The 24,104-nt window shown below is 48.2% G+C and overlaps 1 protein-coding gene across 1 annotated transcript; it reads right to left on the bottom strand.

Moving 5' to 3' along the window:
• Positions 1-314: 314 nt before the first annotated feature.
• On the bottom strand, positions 315-4,617 carry LOC131569746 (U4/U6 small nuclear ribonucleoprotein Prp3-like). The gene is given in 10 exon segments (XM_058822007.1): positions 315-323; positions 2,094-2,266; positions 2,861-3,205; positions 3,208-3,499; positions 3,502-3,533; positions 3,536-3,838; positions 4,024-4,071; positions 4,074-4,381; positions 4,383-4,510; positions 4,573-4,617. Coding segments are annotated over 10 exon segments (1,683 nt in total).
• Positions 4,618-24,104: the final 19,487 nt, after the last annotated feature.

Consider the following 24,104-nt stretch of genomic DNA (forward strand, 5'->3'; position numbering starts at 1 on the left):
GGGGGTTGGGGAGGGCCTGGACCAGTTGGGAGCTGGGGGGATGAGTGTTGGTGGGGCCCTGCCTCAGTTTCACCAGTTTGGAACTGGGGGAAAGGGGATTAGGAGGTCCCTGGACCAGTTTAGGACTGGGAAAAAGGGGGTTCGGGGGTCCCTGCCCCAGTTTGGGAACTGGGGAGAAGGGGATTGATGGGGCCCTGCCTCAGTTTCCCCGCTCAGAGCAGGGTTTAGGGCAACACTACAAGGCAGAGGGTGAACCCCTGCCTCAGTTTCCCCACTCGGGGGTGGTGCTTAGGGGGCGGGGGATGGGCCTTGCCTCAGTTTCCCTTTAGGAAAAAGGGGGGGGGGGGGGGGCTCGTGGGTCGTTTTCCTGTGCAATTCTGGAGTTAATAAAGGCGAGAATTGGTAAAAAAAAGCAAGGAAAGAGTCATTGTGGAGAACCAACTTCCTTCCTTCCTTCCTTCCTTCCTTCCTTCCTTCCTTCCTTCCTTCCTTCCTTCCTTCCTTCCTTCCTTCCTTCCTTCCTTCCTTCCTTCCTTCCTTCCTTCCTTCCTTCCTTCCTTCCTATACCCCCCCCCAAAAAATCCCAGTTTCTCCCCCAAAATCCCAATTTTTAGTAGTTTTTGGTATTAAGGTTAAAACGTTGAAAATGCTGAGGTAAAAACATGGAAAATTAGAAAGTTAAAACATGGAAAATGCTGAGGTTAAAACGTGGAAAATGCTAAAGTTAAAACGTAGAAAATTATTGGAAAAGGTTAAAACATGGGAGATGCTAAGGTAAATACATGGAAAGTGCTGAGGTTAAAACATGGAAAATGCTTGGAAACGGTTAAAACGTGGAAAATGCTAAAGATAAAACGTAGAAAATGCTGAGGTAAAAACACGGAAAATTAGAAAGTTAAAACATGGAAAATGCTGAGGTTAAAACGTGGAAAACGCTTGGAAAAAGTTAAAACGTGAAAAATGCTTAGAAAAGGTTGAAACATGGAAAGTGTTAAGGTTAAAACATGGAAAACGCTGAGGTTAAAACATGGAAAATGCTGAGGTTAAAACGTGGAAAATGCTAAAGATAAAACGTGGGAAATGCTAAGGTTAAAACGTGGAAAATGCTTGGAAAAAGTTAAAACGTGGAAAATGCTTGGAAAAGGTTGAAACATGGAAAGTGTTAAGGTTAAAACATGGAAAATGCTGAGGTTAAAACGTGGAAAATGCTGAGGTAAAAACATGGAAGATGCTGAGGTAAAAACATAGAAAATTAGAAAGTTAAAACATGGAAAATGCTGAGGTTAAAACGTGGAAAACGCTTGGAAAAAGTTAAAACGTGAAAAATGCTTGGAAAAGGTTGAAACATGGAAAGTGTTAAGGTTAAAACATGGAAAACGCTGAGGTTAAAACATGGAAAACGCTGAGGTTAAAACGTGGAAAATGCTAAAGATAAAACGTGGAAAATGCTAAAGATAAAACGTGGAAAATGCTAAGGTTAAAACGTGGAAAACGCTTGGAAAAGGTTGAAACGTGGAAAATGTTAAGGTTAAAACATGGAAAATGCTGAGGTTAAAACGTGGAAAACGCTGAGGTAAAAACATGGAAGATGCTGAGGTAAAAACATAGAAAATTAGAAAGTTAAAACATGGAAAATGCTGAGGTTAAAACGTGGAAAACGCTTGGAAAAAGTTAAAACGTGAAAAATGCTTGGAAAAGGTTGAAACATGGAAAGTGTTAAGGTTAAAACATGGAAAATGCTGAGGTTAAAACGTGGAAAATGCTAAAGATAAAACGTGGAAAATGCTAAGGTTAAAACGTGGAAAACGCTTGGAAAAGGTTGAAACGTGGAAAATGTTAAGGTTAAAACATGGAAAATGCTGAGGTTAAAACGTGGAAAACACTGAGGTAAAAACATGGAAGATGCTGAGGTAAAACCATGGAAAATTAGAAAGTTAAAACATGGAAAATGCTGAGGTTAAAACGTGGAAAATGCTAAAGATAAAACGTGGAAAACGCTGAGGTTAAAACGTGGAAAACGCTTGGAAACGGTTAAAACGTGGAAAATGCTGAGGTTGAAACGTGGAAAACGCTTGGAAACGGTTAAAACTGACAAGCGGGAAACGTGTAACCTCTGAAGTGCGCTGAACTTCAGCAATGTAACAAACTTGTAACAAACTTGTAACAAACTTGTAACAAACTTGTAACAACAAACTTGTAACAAACTTGTAACAAACTTGTAACAAACTTGTAACAAACTCGTAACAAACTCGTAACGAACTCGTAACTGTGTTTGACAAACGGAAAGTTAACTGTCTCTAACTGGGGCGTTGTTTTGGTTTTGTTTTGGGGGTTTTTTCGGGGTTTTTTCGGTTGTTTGTTTTGTTTTGGTGTTTGTTTTTTTTTTTGGTTGGTTTGTTTTTGTTTTAAACAATCTGTCTTTAGCAGGGGTGCTGAGGAGCGCGCTGCAGTTTGTGACCCCATTGTGTCCCCAGTTTATCCCCTTGTCCCCAGCCTGGTTTTTTTTTTGTTGTTGTTTTTGTTTGTTTGTTTGTTTTTGTGGGGTTTTTTGTGTTTTTTTTTTTTTTTGCTGTTTGCGTTTTTTTTTTTTTTTTTTTTTTTTTTGTGGGTTTTTTTCCTGAGTTTTTATTTTGTGTGTGTGGGGGGGGGGTGTTTGGGTGTTTTTTTTTTTGTGGGGTTTTTTTGGTTGGTTTTTTTTTGTGCGTTTTTTTTTTTGTTTGTTTGTTTGGTTTTTTTGGTTTTTTTTTTTTTTTGAGGTTTTGTGGGTTTTTTGTGGGTTTTTTTTTTCTGGATTTTTTTTGCATGTTTTTTTTTTTTTTTTTGCGATTTTGTTTTTTTGGTTTTTTTTCTGGGTTTTTACTTTGCGCAGCGTCAGGCGTCTGAATTTCCTCTGCGCTTTGGGGCCTCCCTCCACCACCACCACCACCACCACTCATTGCACAGTGAGATTTCCATACGCTGCTTAAACTCGATTTTAAGAGGAGATAATTCAAATGGATTAGATGTGAAAGACCTACTTTTTTTATCTCCCTCAAGTCTCTGTTTCTTTTTATTTCATGGTTTGCTTGTCTGGCGGCGGGGTCCCGCACAGCTCCCGTGCCCAGCCCCAGGTTGGGGATCCCGAGCTTCCCCCGCAGCTCCTCCTGGGCCTCTCGCCGTGCCCGGCACTGTAATTTCCTCTGCTCTCTCTTGATAAATCGTGTTTAATTAACCCCGGGGTGTCCCCGTGCATTGGGGGGCTCGGCCGGGCCGGGCGCTCCACCGGGCTGGTGATGCCAAAGGGTTCCTCTGCTTTTTGTGCCACCAAACTGGGGAGGACGTGGCAGTGCCACCGCTCAATCTCCAGGCTCTCCCCCTCCTTCGGCTCCTTCTCCGGGGTGACCGGAGCCGGTTCGGTGCGAGGTGAATCCCGCTTTTCCTGGGAGATCTCTGCCTGCAGCTTTTCCAGCCGAGCCTTCGCCCGCAGCCTCTGGGCGGTTTTCTCAAATCTGCCTTTTTCTCGTGGGACTTCAAGGCGCGTTTCCGCCGCTGCGCCGGGGGTCGAAGCGGGTGTTGGATTCCACGTCCCCTGCGGGCTTTTCCTTCAAAAACTGCTTCAACTGCTCCTCTCTCCTGGCCGCTCTGATGTTGGCCGTCAGGGCGGGCGTGCGGTGGGTGAGCTCCATCTCCTTCCCGCTGGCATCCACTGCCCAGCCCTGCCCGTCCAGGATCAGAGGCGCCGGCTTGCTCTGAGCCCTCAGCTCCGCCATGCCCGCGCCGCGCAGGCTGCCCGGTGCCACCGTGTTGGCATTGCCAATGAGCCCCGGTTTCAGTGCCAGCCGAGCCTGGAGCCTGGCAGGTTATGAGGACAGGGACATGGGGACAGGGACAGGAACACGGCATGGCAACGGGCATGGGGACAGGGACACAGTGTGTGACTTGTGCACGGTGCCGAAGACGCCGGAGCCCAGCACCTTGAGGCGCTTCAGCTCCGACTCCTTGAAGATCCGGGCCAGGACCTTGTTGGCTTTCTCACTGGGGTCCAGCGGCGCCGCAGCTTTCCTGCCCTCTCCACGGCATCCTTCATGAACTGAGGGTGCTGCCCACGCGGAGCCGCTCCCATTGGCATGAACAAGAAGAAATTGTGGGCTGTGGTCTTGGAGGGCTGGTGAAACCCAGCTGTTTCTTCCTCTCCTCAATCTGCCGCGTGGCCGCCTCCATCACCTGTTGGATCTGGAGCTCGGTCAGCACCCCTGGGCTCTCCGGTGGAGGGCCTGCAATGACTTCAGGCTCATCCTGCACCTCCTCGAAGCGCGGGACGCGCCGTTCCTGGGCACCGGAGGATTCCTCGGACCCCTCAGAGCCATCGCCAAACGCCTCCTTCAGCTCCCGTTTGCGGCTGCTTGTGCGCAAATCCCAGGGTGGAATCACCCGGGAAGGGTTTGAGGCGCTCAGCCGCTCTTCTCCTGCCCGTGCCGAGGGCTGCAGTGACCGCGGTGGGCTCCGAGGGGCCGAGCACGCGTTTCTCCCGCTCGGGCAGAGCCAGCTCCGCTCCCTCACCCCGCTCCCGCTCCCGGCCCCGCGGCCCCGGACGGAAGCGGAAAGGCCGCGGGTTCGATCCTCGCTTCCGTCCCTCATCCCGCTCCCGGCCCGGCGGCCCCGGACGGAAGCGGAAAGGCCGCGGGTTCGATCCCCGCTTCCGTCCCTCACGCCGCTCCCGCTCCCCGGACGGAAGCGGAAAGGTCGCGGGTTCAATCCCGGCTTCCGGCACCACTCGGGCCGCGGCGTCCCGGGCCGAGCACGGCTCGCTGGCGGCAGCCCCGCCACACGGACCGAGCGCTCGCACACGGCGAGGCGGCGGACGGGGAAATGGTGAAACGGCCGCTATTAACGGGGTGATTTATAACGGGGGAGAACGGTGAGGGAACGGGAAAAGGGGAGGGGCTCCGCCTCAGCGTAGCATCGCGATATCGTGAGCGAAACATCGCGAGATCGTCCCGCAGCCAAACACCCCTGGGCGCGAACCCGGGCCCGTTCGGGACGGCTCGAACCGGGGTGGGCGCCCCAGAAACCCCAAACAAACACCCCAAAAACCCCAAACAAACACCCCAAACACCCTAAAAACCCCTGGGTTTGAACCCGGGCCCGTTCGGGACGGCTCGAACCGGGGTGGGCGCCCCAGAAACCCCAAACAAACACCCCAAAAACCCCAAACAAACACCCCAAACACCCTAAAAACCCCTGGGTTTGAACCCGGGCCCGTTCGGGACGGCTCGAACCGGGGTGGGCGCCCCAAAAACCCCAAACAAACACCCCAAACACCCTAAAAACCCCTGGGTTTGAACCCGGGCCCGTTCGGGACGGCTTGAACCGGGGTGGGCGCCCCAAAAACCCCAAAAACCCAAAATCCCTGAACCCGAGGCCGTTCGGGATGGCGCCCCCAAAAACCCCAAACAAACACCCCAAAAACCCCAAACAAACACCCCAAACACCCCAAAAATCCCTGAACCCAGCAGCAGAGGAGGGAAACTGAGGCACGGGGGGGGGTCCCAATCCAAGAGGGGACCCTCGTTCCCTGCCCTGGTCATTCCCTGCCCGGATTTATCCGGGTCCGGTCCGTTTAAAATTTGACATTTGGGGGTTTTTTTGCCCGGAATTGCCGGGTTTGGGGCCATCCCTGCTGGATTTGTGGCAGTCAGACCGTTCAGGATTTGGCGTTTTGGGTTTGTTTTTTTTTTTCCCGGAATCGCCGCGTTTGTGCCGATTCTCTCCGCCGACTGCAGAGGGAGCCCGGACAAGGGAGGATGAGGAGCGGCCGCGATTTTCCAGCCGGGAAAGGCTCGGGAAGGGAGCGGGGCTGCCCCGGCAGGGCCGGCTGTTCCTTCATCGGCATCCTGAGAATTCCGGATTTTCCTTTATCTGCATCCCAGAGAAATCCGGATTTTCCTGTACCAGTGTCTCAGATTTTCCTTTATCTGCATCCCAGAGAAATCCAGATTTTCCTGTATCTGCATCCCAGAGAAATCCAGATTTTCCTGTACCAGTATCTCAGATTTTCCTTTATCTGCATCCCAGAGAAATCCAGATTTTCCTGTACCAGTATCTCAGATTTTCCTTCATCAGCATCCCAGAGAAATCCGGATTTTCCTGTACCAGTATCTCAGATTTTCCTTTATCTGCATCCCAGAGAAATCCAGATTTTCCTGTACCAGTGTCTCAGATTTTCCTTTATCTGCATCCCAGAGAAATCCAGATTTTCCTTTATCTGCATCCTAGAAAAATCCAGATTTTCCTGTACCAGTATCTCAGATTTTCCTTCATCGGCATCCCAGAGAAATCCGGATTTTCCTGTATCTGCATCCCAGAGAAATCCGGATTTTCCTGTACCTGTATCCCAGAGAAATGCAGATTTTCCCATGGCAGTATCCCAGATTTTCCTTCATCGGCATCCCAGAGAATTCCAGATTTTCCCATATCAGCGTCCCAGATTTTCCCATTTCAATATGCCAGAAAATTCCAGATTTTCCTGACTCAATATCCCAGATTTTCCCGTATTAATATCCCAGATTTTCCCCTATCAATATCCCAGATTTTCCCATTTCAATATGCCAGAAAATTCCAGATTTTCCTGTCTCAATATCCCAGATTTTCCCATATTAATAACCCAGATTTTCCCCTATCAATATCCCAGATTTTCCCATATTATTATCCCAGATTTTCCCCTATCAATATCCCAGATTTTCCCATTTCAATATCCCAGATTTTTCCCTATTAATAACCCAGATTTTCCCATATTATTATCCCAGATTTTCCCGCGCCCCATAAATTTCCCCACACCCGATTTTCCCACTTTTCGCCCCAAAACCTCCCTCCCTTTTTTTTTTTTTTTTTTTTTTGGCTCCGCCCCCCTTGGAATTGTGATGGCGCCCCTCCCCCACCGGGGTCACCGCGGGGTCACCGCCGCCCCTCCCCCACGCCGATCTATTAATTACTGACAGCGATTAATTAACGAGGAAGGGGGGGGAGGGGAGGGCGGCTCCCGCCTGTTGCTAATTAACACCGGGAGCGTTAATGAAGGCAGCGCAGCCCTGGCCGGTGTTTAATTGATTCGGGGATTAATTGGGGGTGGGCTCCGCTCCAAGGGCGTCCGTCCGTCCGTCCGCCCCGGGGAAATCGGGGATTTTTGGGGTGGTTTAGGGGGGTTTGGGGAACTGGAAATGCAGGAAAATGGGGATTGGGAAAATGGGGATTTATGGAAATGCAGGAAAATGGGGATTGGGGAAAAATGGGGATTTATGGGAATGGAAATGCAGGAAAATGGGGGTTTGTGGCACTAGGGAAAAAAAAGGGAAATGGGGATTTGTGGAAATGGAAACACTGGGAAATGGGGATTTATGGGACTGGAAAAGCAGGAAAATGGGGATTTGGGGAACTGGAAAAAAAACGAGAAATGGGGATTTATGGAACTGGAAAAGCAGGAAAACGGGGATTTATGGGACTGGAAAGGTGGGAAAATGAGGATTTGGAAAAATGGGGATTTGAGGAACAGGAAACACGGGGGGAAATGGGGAATTGAGGAACTGGAAACACCAGGAAATGGGGATTTGTGGGACTGGAAAGGCAGGGAAACGGGGATTTGAGGAATTGGAAGCACCGGGAAATGAGGATTTGGGAAAACGGGGATTTGTGGAAACGGGGATTTGAGGAACTGGAAACGCGGGGAAATGGGGAATTGTGAAAACGGGGATTTGAGGATCTGGAAACACCGGGAAAATGGGGATTTGTGGAAACGGGGATTTGAGGATCTGGAAACACGGGGGGAAATGGGGAATTGGTAAATCGGGGATTTGTGGAAATGAGGATTTGAAGAACTGGAAACGCGGGGAAAACGGGGATTTGTGAAAACGGGGATTTGAGGATCTGGAAACACCGGGGAAATGGGGATTTGTGGAAACGGGGAATTGAGGATCTGGAAACGCGGGGAAAATGGGGATTTGTGGAAACGGGGATTTGAGGATCTGGAAACACGGGGGAAATGGGGATTTGTGGAAACGGGGATTTAGGAAAAGGCGGATTTATGTCTCTGGCGCCTCGTCCCGCTCTCCCCTTCCCCCGCGCTCCTCAATGGGATCCGCGGAGATGAAAGCGGGGCCGGGCAGCGCGGGGGGGCCCCGGCGTCCGCCGAGTGTCCCCGGGGCGGTGACACGGTGACAAATGGCGCTGTGACAGTAATCGCCGCATTAGAGCGCGCCGGGCGCTCCGGCTGCGGGTGCACGGCGAGGTCAGGCCGGGCCCCGAATGCCAATGAGGAATCCCGGCAAAAAAAAAAAAAAAAAAAAAAAAAAAAAAAACGGGAGAAATCGGCGGAAAACGCCCCAAAAATGCCGAACCCCGAGCGGGGGGCGGAGGGACGGGAGGGTGAGGGGTGGGCGGTGGGATTGGGGGGGTTCGGGGGTCCCCCGAACGGGAATCGGTCCCCGGTTCCGGGCATGGGGTGGGGAGGGACGCGGGGGGGCCGGGATGGAGCCTCCGAGATTTTGGGGCGGTTTGGGGCGATTTGGAGAGGGACCCGAGGGTGCGGCGGTGCCGCAGCTGCAGGGACACGCGGGTCCCCCTGTCCCCCTGTCCCTGTGTCCCCATCCTGGCCGTGTCCCTGTGTCACCGTGTCCCCCTGTCCCTGTGTCCCCCTGTCCTGGCCGTGTCCTCTTGTCCCCGTGTCCCCCTGTCCCGTGTCCCCATCCTGGCCGTGTCCCCGGTGTCCCCCTGTCCTGGCAGTGTCCCCGCTGTCCCTGTGTCCCCGGTGTCCCTGTGTCCCATGTCCCCCTGTCCCCATCCTGGCCGTGTCCCCCTGTCCCCGTGTCCCCCTGTCCCCGTGTCCCCCTGTCCTGGCCGTGTCCCTCTGTCCCCGTCCTGATCTTGTCCCCTTGTCCCCCGACCCTGTGTCCCCCTGTCCTGGCCGTGTCCCCGTGTCCTCCTGTCCCCGTGTCCCCGAGAGCGGCACCTCCCCAGCGGGACACGGGAACGGGAATTGTGGAGCTGGGAATGCCAGGAAAATGGGGATTGGGGAAAATGGGGAAAAAAAAAAAAACAAAAAACGGGAAATTGAGATTTTGGGGAAATGGGGATTTGTGCAACTGGAAAAACGCCGGGAATTGGGGATTTGGGGAAATGGGAATACAGGAAAACGGGGATCTGGAAACGCAGGGAAATGGGGGTTTGTGCAGCTGGGGATGCGGGAAAATGGAAAAACGCCGGGAATTGGGGATTTGTGGAAATGGGGTGCGGGAAAATGCGGATTTGTAGAACCGGGAATGCAGGGAAATGGGATTTCCAGCCCTCGGACACCTTCCCTGGCTCTGCCCCTTCACTACCCGGGATTCGCACACCCGAGCGCCCCGGAGGAGGGTCCGGGGGTGCAAATCCCGGATTTTGGGACGAAAATCCCCGATTTTGGGGTGCAAATCCCGGCCCGGGGGTGCAAATCCCGGATTTTGGGACGAAAATCCCCGATTTTGGGGTGCAAATCCCGGTGCGGGGGTGCAAATCCCGGATTTTGGGACGCAAATCCCGGATTTTGGGACGCAAATCCCCGATTTTGGGACGAAAATCCCGGATTTTGGGGTGCAAATCCCGGTCCGGGGGTGCAAATCCCCGATTATGGGGTGCAAATCCCCGATTTTGAGACAAAAATCCCCGATTATGGGGTGCAAATCCCGGATTTTGGGACGCAAATCCCCGATTTTGGGGTGCAAATCCCGATTTTGGGGTGCAAATCCCGGTGCGGAGGGGAGGTGCCCCCCGGGCCGGTTTAACCCCCGCCGTGCCAGGGCCGGGTTTCGGATGCCGCAAATCCTCCCGGCGGTGCCAAAATTCTCAAAAATCAAAATAAACTCCCCAAAAGCGCAGCCGCGCACCCATCGAGCGGGAGCTCCTCGAGAAAGCCGCGGGGAGGAGAACTGAGCGTTTTTCGCCTCGTTTTTCCTCATTTTGGGCTCGGGGAGCCCCGGGCCGGGCTGTGCCGGGAGCGGCGGCTCCGAGCGCGGAATCAGCGCTGGGAACGCGGAGGTTCCGCGCTTTTGGGGCGCTTTTGGGGCGCTTTTGGGGCGGTTTCGGGCGATTCGGAGCCGCGGCGGTGGCAGCGCGGATGAAAAGGGCGAGAGGCCCCGCGGGTGTCGGCGGTGATGGATGGGGGTGAGCGCGGGGTGAGCGAACAAGGCGGCTCTGTTGGCCCCAAATCCCGCTGAAAAACAACAAAAAAACCCACCAAAAAAAACCCCACCAAAAAAAAAAAATCACAAAAAAAATCACAAAACCTCCCCCCCCCGCGTCATTCCCGCAGAGCCCGTCTGCTCCCGGCCCTCTCGGCTGCTTCGGTTTCTAAAAATTAATTTTAAAATTCTATTTATTCTTATTATTTAATTTTTTTGGGGGGGATGGTTTATTTTTAATTATTATTTTTTTTAAATGAATTTTAAAATTCTCGTTTTTCTTATAATTTAATTTTATTATTATTTATTTTTAATTATTATTCTTATTATTATTTTGGGGGGTTTTTCCTTCTGTTATTTTGCCCGCTTTTAATCCAAAAAACGGAGGCGTAAACGGCCGCGAGAACCGCGAGTTTTCCGTGGATTTCCGCGCATTTCCGTGGATTTCCGCGCATTTCCATGGATTTATTCCCGGCTCTGTTTGCTCAGCAAACAAAAAACCCCGCGGGCTCACGGCAGAACATCGGGAGCCGCTGCAGATTTTTGTTTAATTTCGATTTGTTTGGGTTTATTAAAGCGCCCGAATCCCGCGGCTTTCGCCCCCAAATTCTCCTCCCGCACCCCCAAAAGGGCCGGAGGAATTTGGGGGGCCGGAATTCGCGGCCCTGCAGGGTTTTAAATGAGGGAATAAATCGGGAAAATCGGGATTTTCTCACCCTGGGAGCGGATTTGGGGTGAAATCCTCGGATTGTGGAATTGTGGAATTGTGGGGTCCCCCGAGTTTTCCTCCCGTTTTTCCTTCCTGTGCCCACCCCAAATCCAGAGTTTGTCCCTTCCAGGGTTTTCCCGAATATTCGGGAGCCGGGACCGGAATTTTGGGGGAATTCTTTGGGGTTTTGGGTGAATTCTTTGGGGTTTTGGGGGAATTCTTTGGGGTTTTGGGTGAATTCTTTGGGGTTTTGGGGGAATTCTTTGGGGTTTTGGGGGAATTCTTTGGCGTTTTGGGTGAATTCTTTGGGGTTTTGGGTGAATTCTTTGGGGTTTTGGGTGAATTCTTTGGCGTTTTGGGGGAATTCTTTGGGGTTTTGGGTGAATTCTTTGGGGTTTTGGGTGAATTCTCGGGGTTTTGGGTGAATTCTCGGGGTTTTGGGTGAATTCTTTGGGGTTTTGGGTGAATTCTTTGGGGTTTTGGGTGAATTCTTTGGGGTTTTGGGTGAATTCTTTGAGGTTTTGGGTGAATTCTTTGGGGTTTTGGGTGAATTCTTTGAGGTTTTGGGTGAATTCTTTGGGGTTTTGGGAGGCGCTCGGGGCGGATTTCCAGCGATTTAAGGGAAAATTGGGGAGTGGGGGAATGTCCTGGGATTGGGGACAGAGGGGATTTGGGGACACATCCCGGGGATTTGGGGACCCGTGGAACTGCAGAAATGTGGGATTGGGGATTTCTGGAAATACAGAAATACGGAATTGGGGACCTGTGAAAATGCAGAAATGTGGGATTGGGGGTTTATGGAATTGGGGATCCATGGAAATGCAGGAATGTGGGATTGGGGGATTTATGGAAATGCAGAAATGTGGGATTGGGGGTTTATGGAATTGGGAATTTATTAAATTGGGGATCCATGGAAATGCAGGAATGTGGGATTGGGGATTTCTGGAATTGGGGATCCATGGAAATGCAGAAATATGAAATTCGGGACCTGTGGGACTGCAGAAATGTGGGATTGGGGATTTCTGGAATTGGGGATTTATGGAATTGGGGATCCATGGAAATGCAGGAATGTGGGATTGGGGGTTTATGGAAATGCAGGAATGTGGGATTGGGGATTTATTAAATTGGGAATTTATGGAATTGGGGATCCATGGAAATGCAGGAATGTGGGATTGGGGATTTATTAAATTGGGAATTTATGGAATTGGGGATCCATGGAAATGCAGGAATGTGGGATTGGGGATTTATTAAATTGGGAATTTATTCAATTGGGGATCCATGGGAATTGGGAATTCATGGGAACCTCCGGGAGCAGTGGGAACCTCTAGGAACCCATCAAAATTTATGGGAACCCGTAAAAATGGACAGGAATTTCCAGGAATTTCCAGGAATTTCCAGGAATTGACAGGAATTTCCAGGAATTTCCAGGATCCCATGGGAACGCGGCGCCCGGAGACGCGCCCTGCACCGCTGCGCTAATTAGGAGCGTTAATTAGGAGCGTTAATTAGGCACGTTCGCACACACAAACACGCGCGCCGGCCCCGAGAGCGATTAGGGGCTGGCGGAATTTGCATCTCATTAACATGCCCATCTCATTAACATGCGCATCTCATTAACATGCGCATCTCATTAACATGCCCATCTCATTAACATCCCCAGCTCATTAACATCCCCAGCTCATTAACATCCCCGCAAGGGCTGCTCCAGGGCGGGCGGGTCCTGCGGCCGGGAGAGGCGGAAAGAAAATAAAATATAAAATCATAAAATAGACGGAATAAAAAATAGAAAATAAAATATAAAATCATAAAATATACGGAATAAAATATATAACAGAAAATAAAATAGAAAAGGAAATCTACGGAATAAAAAATAGAAAAGAAAATATAAAATAATAAAATATACGGAATAAAAAATAGAAAAGAAAAGAAAATATGAAAGGAAATCTACGGAATAAAAAATAGAAAAGAAAATATAAAATAATAAAATATACGGAATAAAAAATAGAAAAGAAAAGAAAATATGAAAGGAAATCTACGGAATAAAAAATAGAAAAGAAAATAAAATATACGGAACAAAAATATATAAAAGAAAATAAAATATAAAAGGAAATCTACGGAATAAAAAATAGAAAAGAAAATAAAATATAAAATAATAAAATATACGGAATAAAATATAGAAAAGAAAAGAAAAGAAAATATGAAAGGAAATATACGGAATAAAAAATAGAAAAAAATAAAATATAAAAGCAAATATACGGGGGAAAAAATTAAAATAAAGAAAATCTACGGAATAAAAAATAGAAAAGAAAATAAAATATAAAAGGAAATATACAAAATAAAATATATAGCAGAAAATAAAATATAAAAGAAAATATACGGACTAAAATATATAAAAGAAAATAAAATAGAAAATCTACGGAATAAAAAATAGGAAAGAAAATAAAATATAAAAGAAACTATACGGAATAAAATATATAAAAGAATAAAATAGAATATAATAAAATAGAAAATAGAATGTAATAAGTCTTAAAATTAGAAAATGAAATAGAAAATGAGAGTAGAAAATAAATATAAAATAAAATCATTATAAAATTATATAAATAGAAAATAAAATAGTAAATAAAATAGTATAGAATAAAAATAAATATAAAATAAAAATTCTAAAAAATAAAATAATATAGAGTAAAATTAGATATAAAATTAATATGACATTTTAAAAGCAAAATAAGATAAGATAAAATAAGAGAAGATAAAATAAGAGAAGATAAATAAGATAAGACAAGATAAAATAAGATAAAATAAGATAAAATAAAATAAAATAAAATAAAATAAATAAAATAAAATAAGATAAAATAAGATAAGATAAAATAAGATAAAATAAAATAAGATAAAATAAAATAAAATAAAATAAAATAAAATAAAATAAAATAAGATAAAATAAAATAAGATAAAATAAGATAAAATAAAATAAAATAAAATAATAAAATAAAATAAAATAATAAAATAAAATAAAATAAAATAAAATAAAATAAAATAAGTAAAATAAAATAAAGAAGGGCTGTGGCTCCGGAGCAGGAGGAGCCGCAGCCGCGTTTGGGAATTTCTGGGGCCGCGGCTGCGGGAGCTGCGCCCGCGCCGCCTCCAGGAACGGCTCTCGCTCCTTCCGAGCCGCGCCCGGAGCTCGGGGGGATCGAATCGGGAATTCGGGGGGATCGAATCGGGAATTTGGGGGGATCGAATCGGGAATTCGGGGGGATCGGCTCGGGAATTTGGGGAGATTGGATCGGGAATTTGGGGAGATTGGCTCGAGAATTTGGGGGATTTGCCTCGGGAATTTGGGGAGTTTTGCCTCGGGAATTTGGGGGGATTGGGTCGAGAATTTAAGGGTTTGCCTCGGGAATTTGGGGGTTTTTCCTCAGGAATTTGGGGGGATTGGCTCGAGAATTTGGTGGAATTTGTGGGGTTTGCCTCGGGAATTTGGGGGGATTCGCCCCGAAATCGCGGCCGGAGCCGCCCCAGCCACCCCAAAAAGGCATTTATGGCGTGCGGACCCCCCCAGCTCATTTTTTCCTCCGTTTTCCATTCTCTGGGTCTGTAAATCCCAAAAAATCCCCCCCGAACCCCGGGGATTTTTGGGGTACAAATCCCCAAAATGCTTCCCCAAACCCCGGGGACTTTTGGGGTACAAATCCCCAAAAATTGCCCACAATTCCGGGGATTTTTGGGGTGCGGACCCCCCCCAACTCCCTCTTTTCCCTTCCCTGGGTCTGTAAATCCCCAAACCCCCCAAACCCAGCGGATTTTGGGGATAAAAATCCCCAAATCTCCCCCAAACCCCGGGGATTTCTGGGGTATGAATCTCCAGAATTCCCCCCGCACCCCGGGGATTTTTGGGGTACAAATCCCCCAAATGGCTCCCAAACCCCGGGGATTTTTGGGGTACAAATCCCCCAAATGGCCCCCAAACCCCGGGGATTTTTGGGGTATGAATCTCCAGAATTCCCCCCGAACCCCGGGGATTTTTGGGGTACAAATCCCCCAAATGGCTCCCAAACCCCGGGGATTTTTGGGGTACAAATCCCCAAAATGCTCCCCCGAACCCCGGGGATTTTTGGGGTACAAATCCCCCAAATGGCCCCCAAACCCCGGGGATTTTTGGGGTGCGGACCCCCCTCCCCCCCGTTTTCCCCTCCCCGTGTCCCTGCACCCCCAAACCGGCCCCGACCCCCCCCTGTGGGGCCCGCGGGGGTTTTGGGGCGGGGGCTGCGCTCCCCCTCCCCCGGGCCGGTCCCACCCCATCCCTCAGCCGCGATTCCCTGAACTCCGCGTGAACCCCGAGCGCGGCCGCGAAGCCGTAAATCACCAAAACCCCAAAGCCATAAATCACAGAGCCACAAATCACCGAGCCGCTCCTCCCTTAACCCTTCCGCGGCCGGCGGAAAAACCCCCGAGAGCGGCGCGGAAAAATCGGGGAGGAAAAAAAAAATCGGGAAAATCGGGGAAATCGGGGAAATCGGGGAAATCGGGGAAATCCGCCTTTGGTCCGCGGTGGGGCGGGAGGGGGGAAAAATCCCGGGAATTGGGGGTGGGAGGAAGGGGGTTCAGCCCCAGAGATGGGGTTTTTTTTTTGGGGGGGGGTTTTAGGGGTGGAAAAGGGCGGGGGTGCGAGGATGAGGAGGGAGAAAATGCCGGGAATTTGTGGGGTGGGAGGAAAAGGGTTCAGCCCCAGGGATGGGTTTGGGTTTTTTTTTTTGGGAGGTTTTGGGGATTTTTGGGGGGGTTTTGGGGTTTTTTAGGGGTGGAAAAGGGCGGGGGTGCGAGGATGAGGAGGGAGCGAATCCCGGGAATTTGTGGGGTGGGAGGAAAAGAGTTCAGCCCCAGGGATGGGTTTGGGGGTTTTCTGGGGGTGTTTGGGGTTTTTTTTGGGGTGGAAAGGGAAGGGAAGGGGGGCGAGGATGAGGAGGATGAGGAGGGAGCGGATCCCGGTTCCTTTTTAGGGCGGGATGAAGGGATTTCTCTCCATGAATGGGTTTGGGGTGGTTTGGGGGGGTTTGGGTTTTTTTAGGGGGAGCTTTGGGCTTTTTTAGGGGTGGAAAAGGGGGATGGAAAGGGGCGGGGGTGCGAGGATGAGGAGGGAGCGAATCCCGGGATTTGCGGGGTGGGAGGAAGGGGGTTCAGCCCCAGGGATGGGTTTGGGGGTTGTTTGGGGATTTTTTGGGGGGTTTGGGTTTTTTTAGGGGGAGCTTTGGGGTTTTTTAGGGGTGGAAAAGGGGGATGGAAAAGGGCGGGGATGTGAGGATGAGGAGGGAGCGAATCCCGGGATTTTGGGGTGGGAGGAAGGGGATTTACCCCCACGGATGGGTTTGGGGGTTTTTTTGGGGGGTTTGGGGTTTTTTTTGGGGGTGGAAAGGGAAGGGAAGGGGGGCGAGGATGAGGAGGATGAGGAGGGAGCGGATCCCGGTTCCTTTTTAGGGCGGGATGAAGGGATTTCTCTCCGTGAATGGGTTTGGGGCATTTTTTGGGGGGTTTGGGGTTTTTTAGGGGTTAAAAGGGAAGGGAAGGGGTGCGAGGATGAGGAGGGGGAGGGAGGAAGGGAGGGAGGAAGGGAGGGAGGAAGGGAGGGGGGGAGGGGCGCTGCGGGGGAATCGATCAGGGCCGGGAATGGATCGGGGATCGATCGGGAACGGGAGCGGGAAAATGGAACCGGGGCAGGGGGAGGGACACGGACAGACGGACAGAGGGACAGGGGGACAACGACACACGGACAGGGACACGGACGGACGGACAGACGGACGGACAGAGGGACGCGGAGAGACGGACACGGGGACAGAGGGACAGACGGACACGGGGACACAGGGACAGAGGAAGAGGGGGACACGGACAGGGGGACACGGACGGACGGACAGAGGGACGCGGACAGACGGACACGGGGACAGACGGACAGACGGACAGGGGGACACGGGGACACAGGGACAGAGGAAGTGGGGGACACGGACAGACGGACAGGGGGACAGGAGGAGGGACAAGGACACACGGACAGGGGACACGGACGGACGGACAGAGGGACGCGGACAGACGGACAGGGGGACGGGGGACAGACGGACAGAGGGACACGAGGGGCGGGACGCGGACAGACGGACACGGGGACAGAGGGACAGAGGAAGAGAGGGACACGGACAGACGGACGGACACGGGGACAGAGGGACAGACGGACAGGGGGACAGGAGGAGGGACAAGGACACACGGACAGGGGACACGGACGGACGGACAGAGGGACACGGACAGACGGACAGGGGGACAGGAGGAGGGACAAGGACACGCGGACACGGGGACACGGACGGACGGACGGACGCGGACACACGGACAGAGGGACACGGCCCGAAGGACGGACAGGGCTGGCCGGGCAGGGACAGGCACGGGGACCGGGACACGCCCCCTTGGTCAGAGACACGCCCCCTTGGTCAGAGACACGCCCCCTTGGTCAGAGACACGCCCACAACACAGGGCCACGCCCCCAACGCTCCAGGCCCCGCCCCCTGCAGGGCCCCGTTCCCTCCCCCACCCCCCCCAACCCTCGGCCGGAAAAACCCAAAAACCCCAAAAAACCCAAAAACCCCAAAACCCCAAAAACCCCAAAACCCAAAAACCCCAAAGAGCCCAAAGGCACAGAAGTGCTGAATTTTGGGTGTTCTTGGGAATTTTGGGAGAGTGGGGCTCACACCCGGCCCTGGGACGGTTTGGGTTTATTTTTATAAACTGTAATTAATATGAATTTATTTCTGTACGTCCCGTTTATTCTTGAGTTTCTTATTCATTGGATTAGGCCGAAATTTTTGTTATTTACGATTTTATTGTGGTTTTTAGTGCATATTATATAATGTTTTTATCTTAAATATTTATATTCTATTTATTTTGTGTTATGGATTATCTATTTTCGTCTATTATGTATTGTATATTATAAATTATATATTTTATATGCTGTAAATTATATATTGTATATTATAAATAATATATTGCATATTATAAATTACGTGTTTTATATTAAATATTGTAAATTATATATTTTCTATTAGATTTCATTAAATATTTATTTGATATTGTGCTTTATGTCGTTTATATTGTGGTTTGTAGCTCGACATTTCCACCTTTCGCAGCATTGTTATTGCAGGAAATAAATGGGTGAGTGAAAATAAAATAAATAAATATTAGAAATAAAATACATAAATATAAATATAAAATATAAATAATTTAATATATAAATATAAATATCACGAATCCAGAATTTTCTCGTGCACAAATCCCAACCCCAAAAATCCAAAAGAAATCCCCAAAAATCCTCAAATAATAATTTTTAAAAATTAAAAAAAAAAAATCCGATCCATCCCCAGGAAGCTCTGTGTTAATTAATTCATTAATTAATGAATTCCTTAATTAAGGAGGAGCTAATGAGCAGCGCGAGCTCCCGCGGGATCCCGGGAATTCCGGGAATGGGAAAGGGGCTCCTCATTTTAATTATTTTTATTATTTTATTGCCATTATTACATTAATTAATTATATTTTCTAATTATCCCGTAATTAATTGGTGTTGTTTTGTTTTGCCGGGAAGGTCCTATTGTGGTTTTATAATTTTATTATCTATTAATTTATTATCGGTTATTTGGCAATAGGTCAGTTTATTACACCTCATTTTAATAAATATTATTTAATTAGATTATATTTATTGATCTATTATTTAATTATTACATATTATTTTTTCATATACCATTTTATTAAACATTATTTATTATCTATAATTTATTGTCCATAAGTGATTTTATATTAATTTATCGTCTATTAATCCATAAAACATTATTTATTACATAAAACATTATTAAATATTGTTCAATAAATATTATCTAATATATTATTTAATTAAATAGTATATATTCAATATATATATTCAATATATACAATTGATAACAATTAGTTAAGTATGATTTAAAATATTATTGAATATATTATTGAATATATTATTTATTAAATATTATTGAATATATATATATAATTTGATAGATCTTCATTAAAAGTTATGTAATAATTTATTTAATATATTATTTGATTAAGTATTGTTCAATACATGTAATTTAATGCGTATTGTTTAATTAAATCTTGGTTTATTACACGTAATTCAATGTTATTTATCACGTGGGGTGTCCCAGGTGTGACAGGGCAGGTGTGTGATGGTGTCACAGTGTGTGTGTCACACAGGTGTGCAAAGGTGTCACAGTGTGTGTGTCACTCACAGGTGTGTGATGGTGTCACAGTGTGTCACACTCACAGGTGTGTGATGGTGTCACAGGTGTGTGTCACACAGGTGTGCAAAGGTGTCACAGGTGTATGTGTCACTCACAGGTGTGTGATGGTGTCACAGGTGTGTGTGTCACACAGGTGTGCAAAGGTGTCACAGTGTGTGTGTCACACAGGTGTGGGATGGTGTCACAGTGTGTGTGTCACACAGGTGTGCAAAGATGTCACAGTATGTGTGTCACTCACAGGTGTGTGATGGTGTCACAGGTGTGTGTGTCACTCACAGGTGTGTGATGGTGTCACAGGTGTGTGTGTCACACAGGTGTACAAAGGTGTCACAGGTGTGTGTGTGTCACTCACAGGTGTGTGATGGTGTCACAGGTGTGTGTGTCACTCACAGGTGTGTGATGGTGTCACAGGTGTGTGTCAAACAGGTGTACAAAGGTGTCACAGTGTGTGTGTCACTCACAGGTGTGTGATGGTGTCACAGGTGTGTGTCACTCACAGGTGTGTGATGGTGTCACAGGTGTGTGTCAAACAGGTGTACAAAGGTGTCACCGGTGTGTGTGTCACTCACAGGTGTGCAAAGGTGTCCCAGGTCTCTGTGTCACACTCACCTGTGTGAAAGTGTCTGTGTACCATTCACGGGTGTGCAAAGGTGTCCCGCTGTGTCGCACTCACCTGTGTGTGACGGAGTCACAGCTCTGTGTCACTCGGGTGTGCCAGCACAGGTGTGTGACAGTGTCTCAGGTGTCTCTGTGTCACTTGGGTGTGCAAAGGTGTGCCCAGGTACACGCAGGTGTCACATCCTGTGCCACACTCACCTGTGTGAAGGTGTCACCGCATCCTCTGTGTCACTCGGGTGTGCCAGCACAGGTGTGCCATGGGGTCACGGTCTCTGTGTCACTCACAGGTGTGCAAAGGTGTCACACCCACCCCCGTGTGCGGGCGCTCCTCCACGTGCTGCTCTGTGGGGTGGGGACGGGGACAGGGAACGGGGACGGGACACTGGGAATGGGGATGGGATATTGGGATACTGGGAGTGGGATACTGGGAGTGGGATACTGGGAGTGGGATATTGGGATATTGGGAATGGGATACTGGGAGTGGGATATTGGGAGTGGGATATTGGGATACTGGGAGTGGGATACTGGGAGTGGGATACTGGGAGTGGGATATTGGGAATGGGATACTGGGAGTGGGATATTGGGAATGGGATACTGGGAATGGGATATTGGGAGTGGGATATTGGGATACTGGGAGTGGGATACTGGGAGTGGGATACTGGGAGTGGGATATTGGGAGTGGGATATTGGGAATGGGATATTGGGATATTGGGAATGGGATACTGGGAGTGGGATATTGGGAATGGGATACTGGGAATGGGATATTGGGAGTGGGATATTGGGATACTGGGAGTGGGATACTGGGAGTGGGATATTGGGAGTGGGATATTGGGATACTGGGAGTGGGGACGGGATACTGGGAATGGGATATTGGGAATGGGATATTGGGAATGGGATACTGGGAGTGGGATATTGGGATACTGGGAATGGGATACTGGGAATGGGATACTGGGAGTGGGATACTGGGAGTGGGATATTGGGAATGGGATACTGGGAGTGGGATATTGGGAATGGGATATTGGGATATTGGGAATGGGATACTGGGAGTGGGATACTGGGAATGGGATATTGGGAGTGGGATATTGGGATACTGGGAGTGGGATACTGGGAGTGGGATACTGGGAGTGGGATATTGGGAGTGGGATATTGGGAATGGGATATTGGGATATTGGGAATGGGATACTGGGAGTGGGATATTGGGAATGGGATACTGGGAGTGGGATATTGGGAGTGGGATATTGGGATACTGGGAGTGGGATACTGGGAGTGGGATACTGGGAATGGGATACTGGGAGTGGGATACTGGGAATGGGATATTGGGATACTGGGAGTGGGATACTGGGAGTGGGATATTGGGAATGGGATATTGGGAATGGGATATTGGGAGTGGGATATTGGGAATGGGATACTGGGAATGGGATATTGGGATACTGGGAGTGGGATACTGGGAGTGGGATACTGGGAATGGGATATTGGGAATGGGATATTGGGATACTGGGAATGGGATATTGGGAGTGGGATATTGGGAATGGGATACTGGGAATGGGATATTGGGAATGGCATACTGGGAGTGGGGATGGGATACTGGGAATGGGATATTTGGAATGGGATACTGGGAATGGGATATTGGGATACTGGGAATGGGATACTGGGAGTGGGATACTGGGAGTGGGATATTGGGATACTGGGAGTGGGATATTGGGAGTGGGATATTGGGATACTGGGAGTGGGATATTGGGAGTGGGATATTGGGATACTGGGAGTGGGATATTTGGATACTGGGAGTGGGGATGGGATACTGGGAGTGGGATACTGGGAGTTGGATATTGGGAATGGGATATTGGGATATTGGGAATGGGATATTGGAAATGGGATACTGGGAATGGGATGTTGGGATACTGGGAGTGCGATATTGGGATACTGGGAGTGGGATACTGGGAATGGGGATGGGAACAGCGCCGCCTCTTTGCCTCTTTGGCGCTTGTGGCCCCAGCATCCCAAAAATTGAAACTCCCAATGCCCCGGGAATTGTCCCCAATGGGGAGTGGGGACAGCGGAGGGCAATGGGAATGGGAATGGGATACTGGGAATGGGATACTGGGAATGGGGTGGGGGTATTGGGGATGGGATACTGGGAATGGCAGTGGGATACTGGGATTGGGAATGGGATACTGGGAATGGGATACTGGGATTGGGGTGGGAATGGTAATGGGATACCGGGAATGGGGATGGGATTGGGATGGGGAAAAGGACAGGGCCAGGCTGGGACAGGGACAGAACAAGGATGAGGAATGGGATACTGGGAATGGGATATTGGGAATGGGATACTGGGAATGGGAATGGGGACAAGGAATAGGACACAGGGAATGGAAACAGGAATGGGGTGGGAATGGGATATAGGGACAGGGACAGGGACAGGGCTGAGCCACCTCTGGTGCCCTGGAGCAGAATTCCACCCCAAATCCATCCTGGATCCCTGAGTCCATCCTTGATCCCTCTGTCCATCCCTGTCCCTCTGTCCGTCCCGGATCCATTCCCATTCCCCATTCCCATTCCCCATTCCCATTCCCGTTATCCCATTCCTGTTATCCCATTCCCCATTCCCCATTCCCATTCCCATTCCCATTCCCCATTTCCCATTCCCATTCCCATTCCCATTCCCATTCCCATTCCCCATTCCCATTCCCCATTTCCCATTCCCATTCCCATTCCCATTCCCATTCCCCATTCCCCATTCCCATTCCCCATTTCCCATTCCCATTCCCATTCCCATTCCCATTCCCATTCCCATTCCCCATTCCCATTCCCCATTTCCCATTCCCATTCCCATTCCCATTCCCATTCCCATTCCCCATTCCCATTCCCATTCCCATTCCCATTCCCATTCCCATTCCCATTCCCCATTCCCATTCCCCATTTCCCATTCCCATTCCCATTCCCATTCCCATTCCCATTCCCCATTCCCATTCCCCATTTCCCATTCCCATTCCCATTCCCACTCCCATTCCCATTCCCGTTATCCCATTCCTGTTATCCCATTTCCATTCCCATTCCCATTCCCATTCCCATTCCCATTCCCATTCCCATTCCCATTCCCATTCCCGTTATCCCATTCCTGTTATCCCATTCCCATTCCCATTCCCATTATCCCATTCCCCATTCCCCATTCCCATTCCCATTCCCATTCCCATTCCCATTCCCCATTCCCATTCCCCATTTCCCATTCCCATTCCCATTCCCATTCCCATTCCCATTCCCATTCCCATTCCCCATTCCCATTCCCCATTTCCCATTCCCATTCCCATTCCCACTCCCATTCCCATTCCCGTTATCCCATTCCTGTTATCCCATTTCCATTCCCATTCCCATTCCCATTCCCATTCCCATTCCCATTCCCGTTATCCCATTCCTGTTATCCCATTCCCATTCCCATTCCCGTTATCCCATTCCCGTTCCCCATTCCCATTCCCATTCCCATTCCTATTCCCATTATCCCATTCCCCATTCCCCATTTCCCATTCCCGGATTTAAAACCCTAAAAATTCCCATTTTTAACTCAGCTCAAACTTTATTTTTTTAGCCCTGATTTATTTGCCCTGATCATTGCCATTAATTATTAATAGTATTATTATTTCATATATATATATATGTAAAATTATATATATAACTATATATAATTATATATAGAAAATTATGTATACTTATATATATAAATTTTTATATATATTGATATATATATTATATAATTTTATATGTATGAATTTTCATATATATAATTTATGTATAATTTATATATATAAAATATATGTATATTTATGTATATAATTATATATTTAAATATATATAATTATATATATAATTACATATATATATATAGTTACATATATAATATTATTTCATATATATAAAATTATTTCATTAATTTTATCCATTTTTTGGGTGGGTTTGGAGGGGATTTGGGATTTTAAATAAAACCACCAGACACGGGAATAAAACAAATTCACACCGAGCGCTTTTATTGACACCGAGACCGTCACAGAACGCACCAAAATTCCCTTTTTTTTTATTGCAGTTTTACATCGAGCAGGAGGGGGGAAATTCAATAATTCCATATTTTCATTTTTCCGCCTGAAAAACACAAAAAAACCACCACAAAACCCCCTCGGAGCGGCGTTTTGGTGCAAATAAATTGAATTTTCGCCTTTTTTTGCCTCCTTGGGGCTGTTTTTTTAAAATTTCTCCTCCCTTTCCACTCCCAAAATTGGGATTTTTCAGCCTTTTTGAAAAAAATCACAA

Source organism: Ammospiza caudacuta, chromosome 31, assembly GCF_027887145.1.
Source record: "Ammospiza caudacuta isolate bAmmCau1 chromosome 31, bAmmCau1.pri, whole genome shotgun sequence".
NCBI lineage: Eukaryota > Metazoa > Chordata > Aves > Passeriformes > Passerellidae > Ammospiza > Ammospiza caudacuta.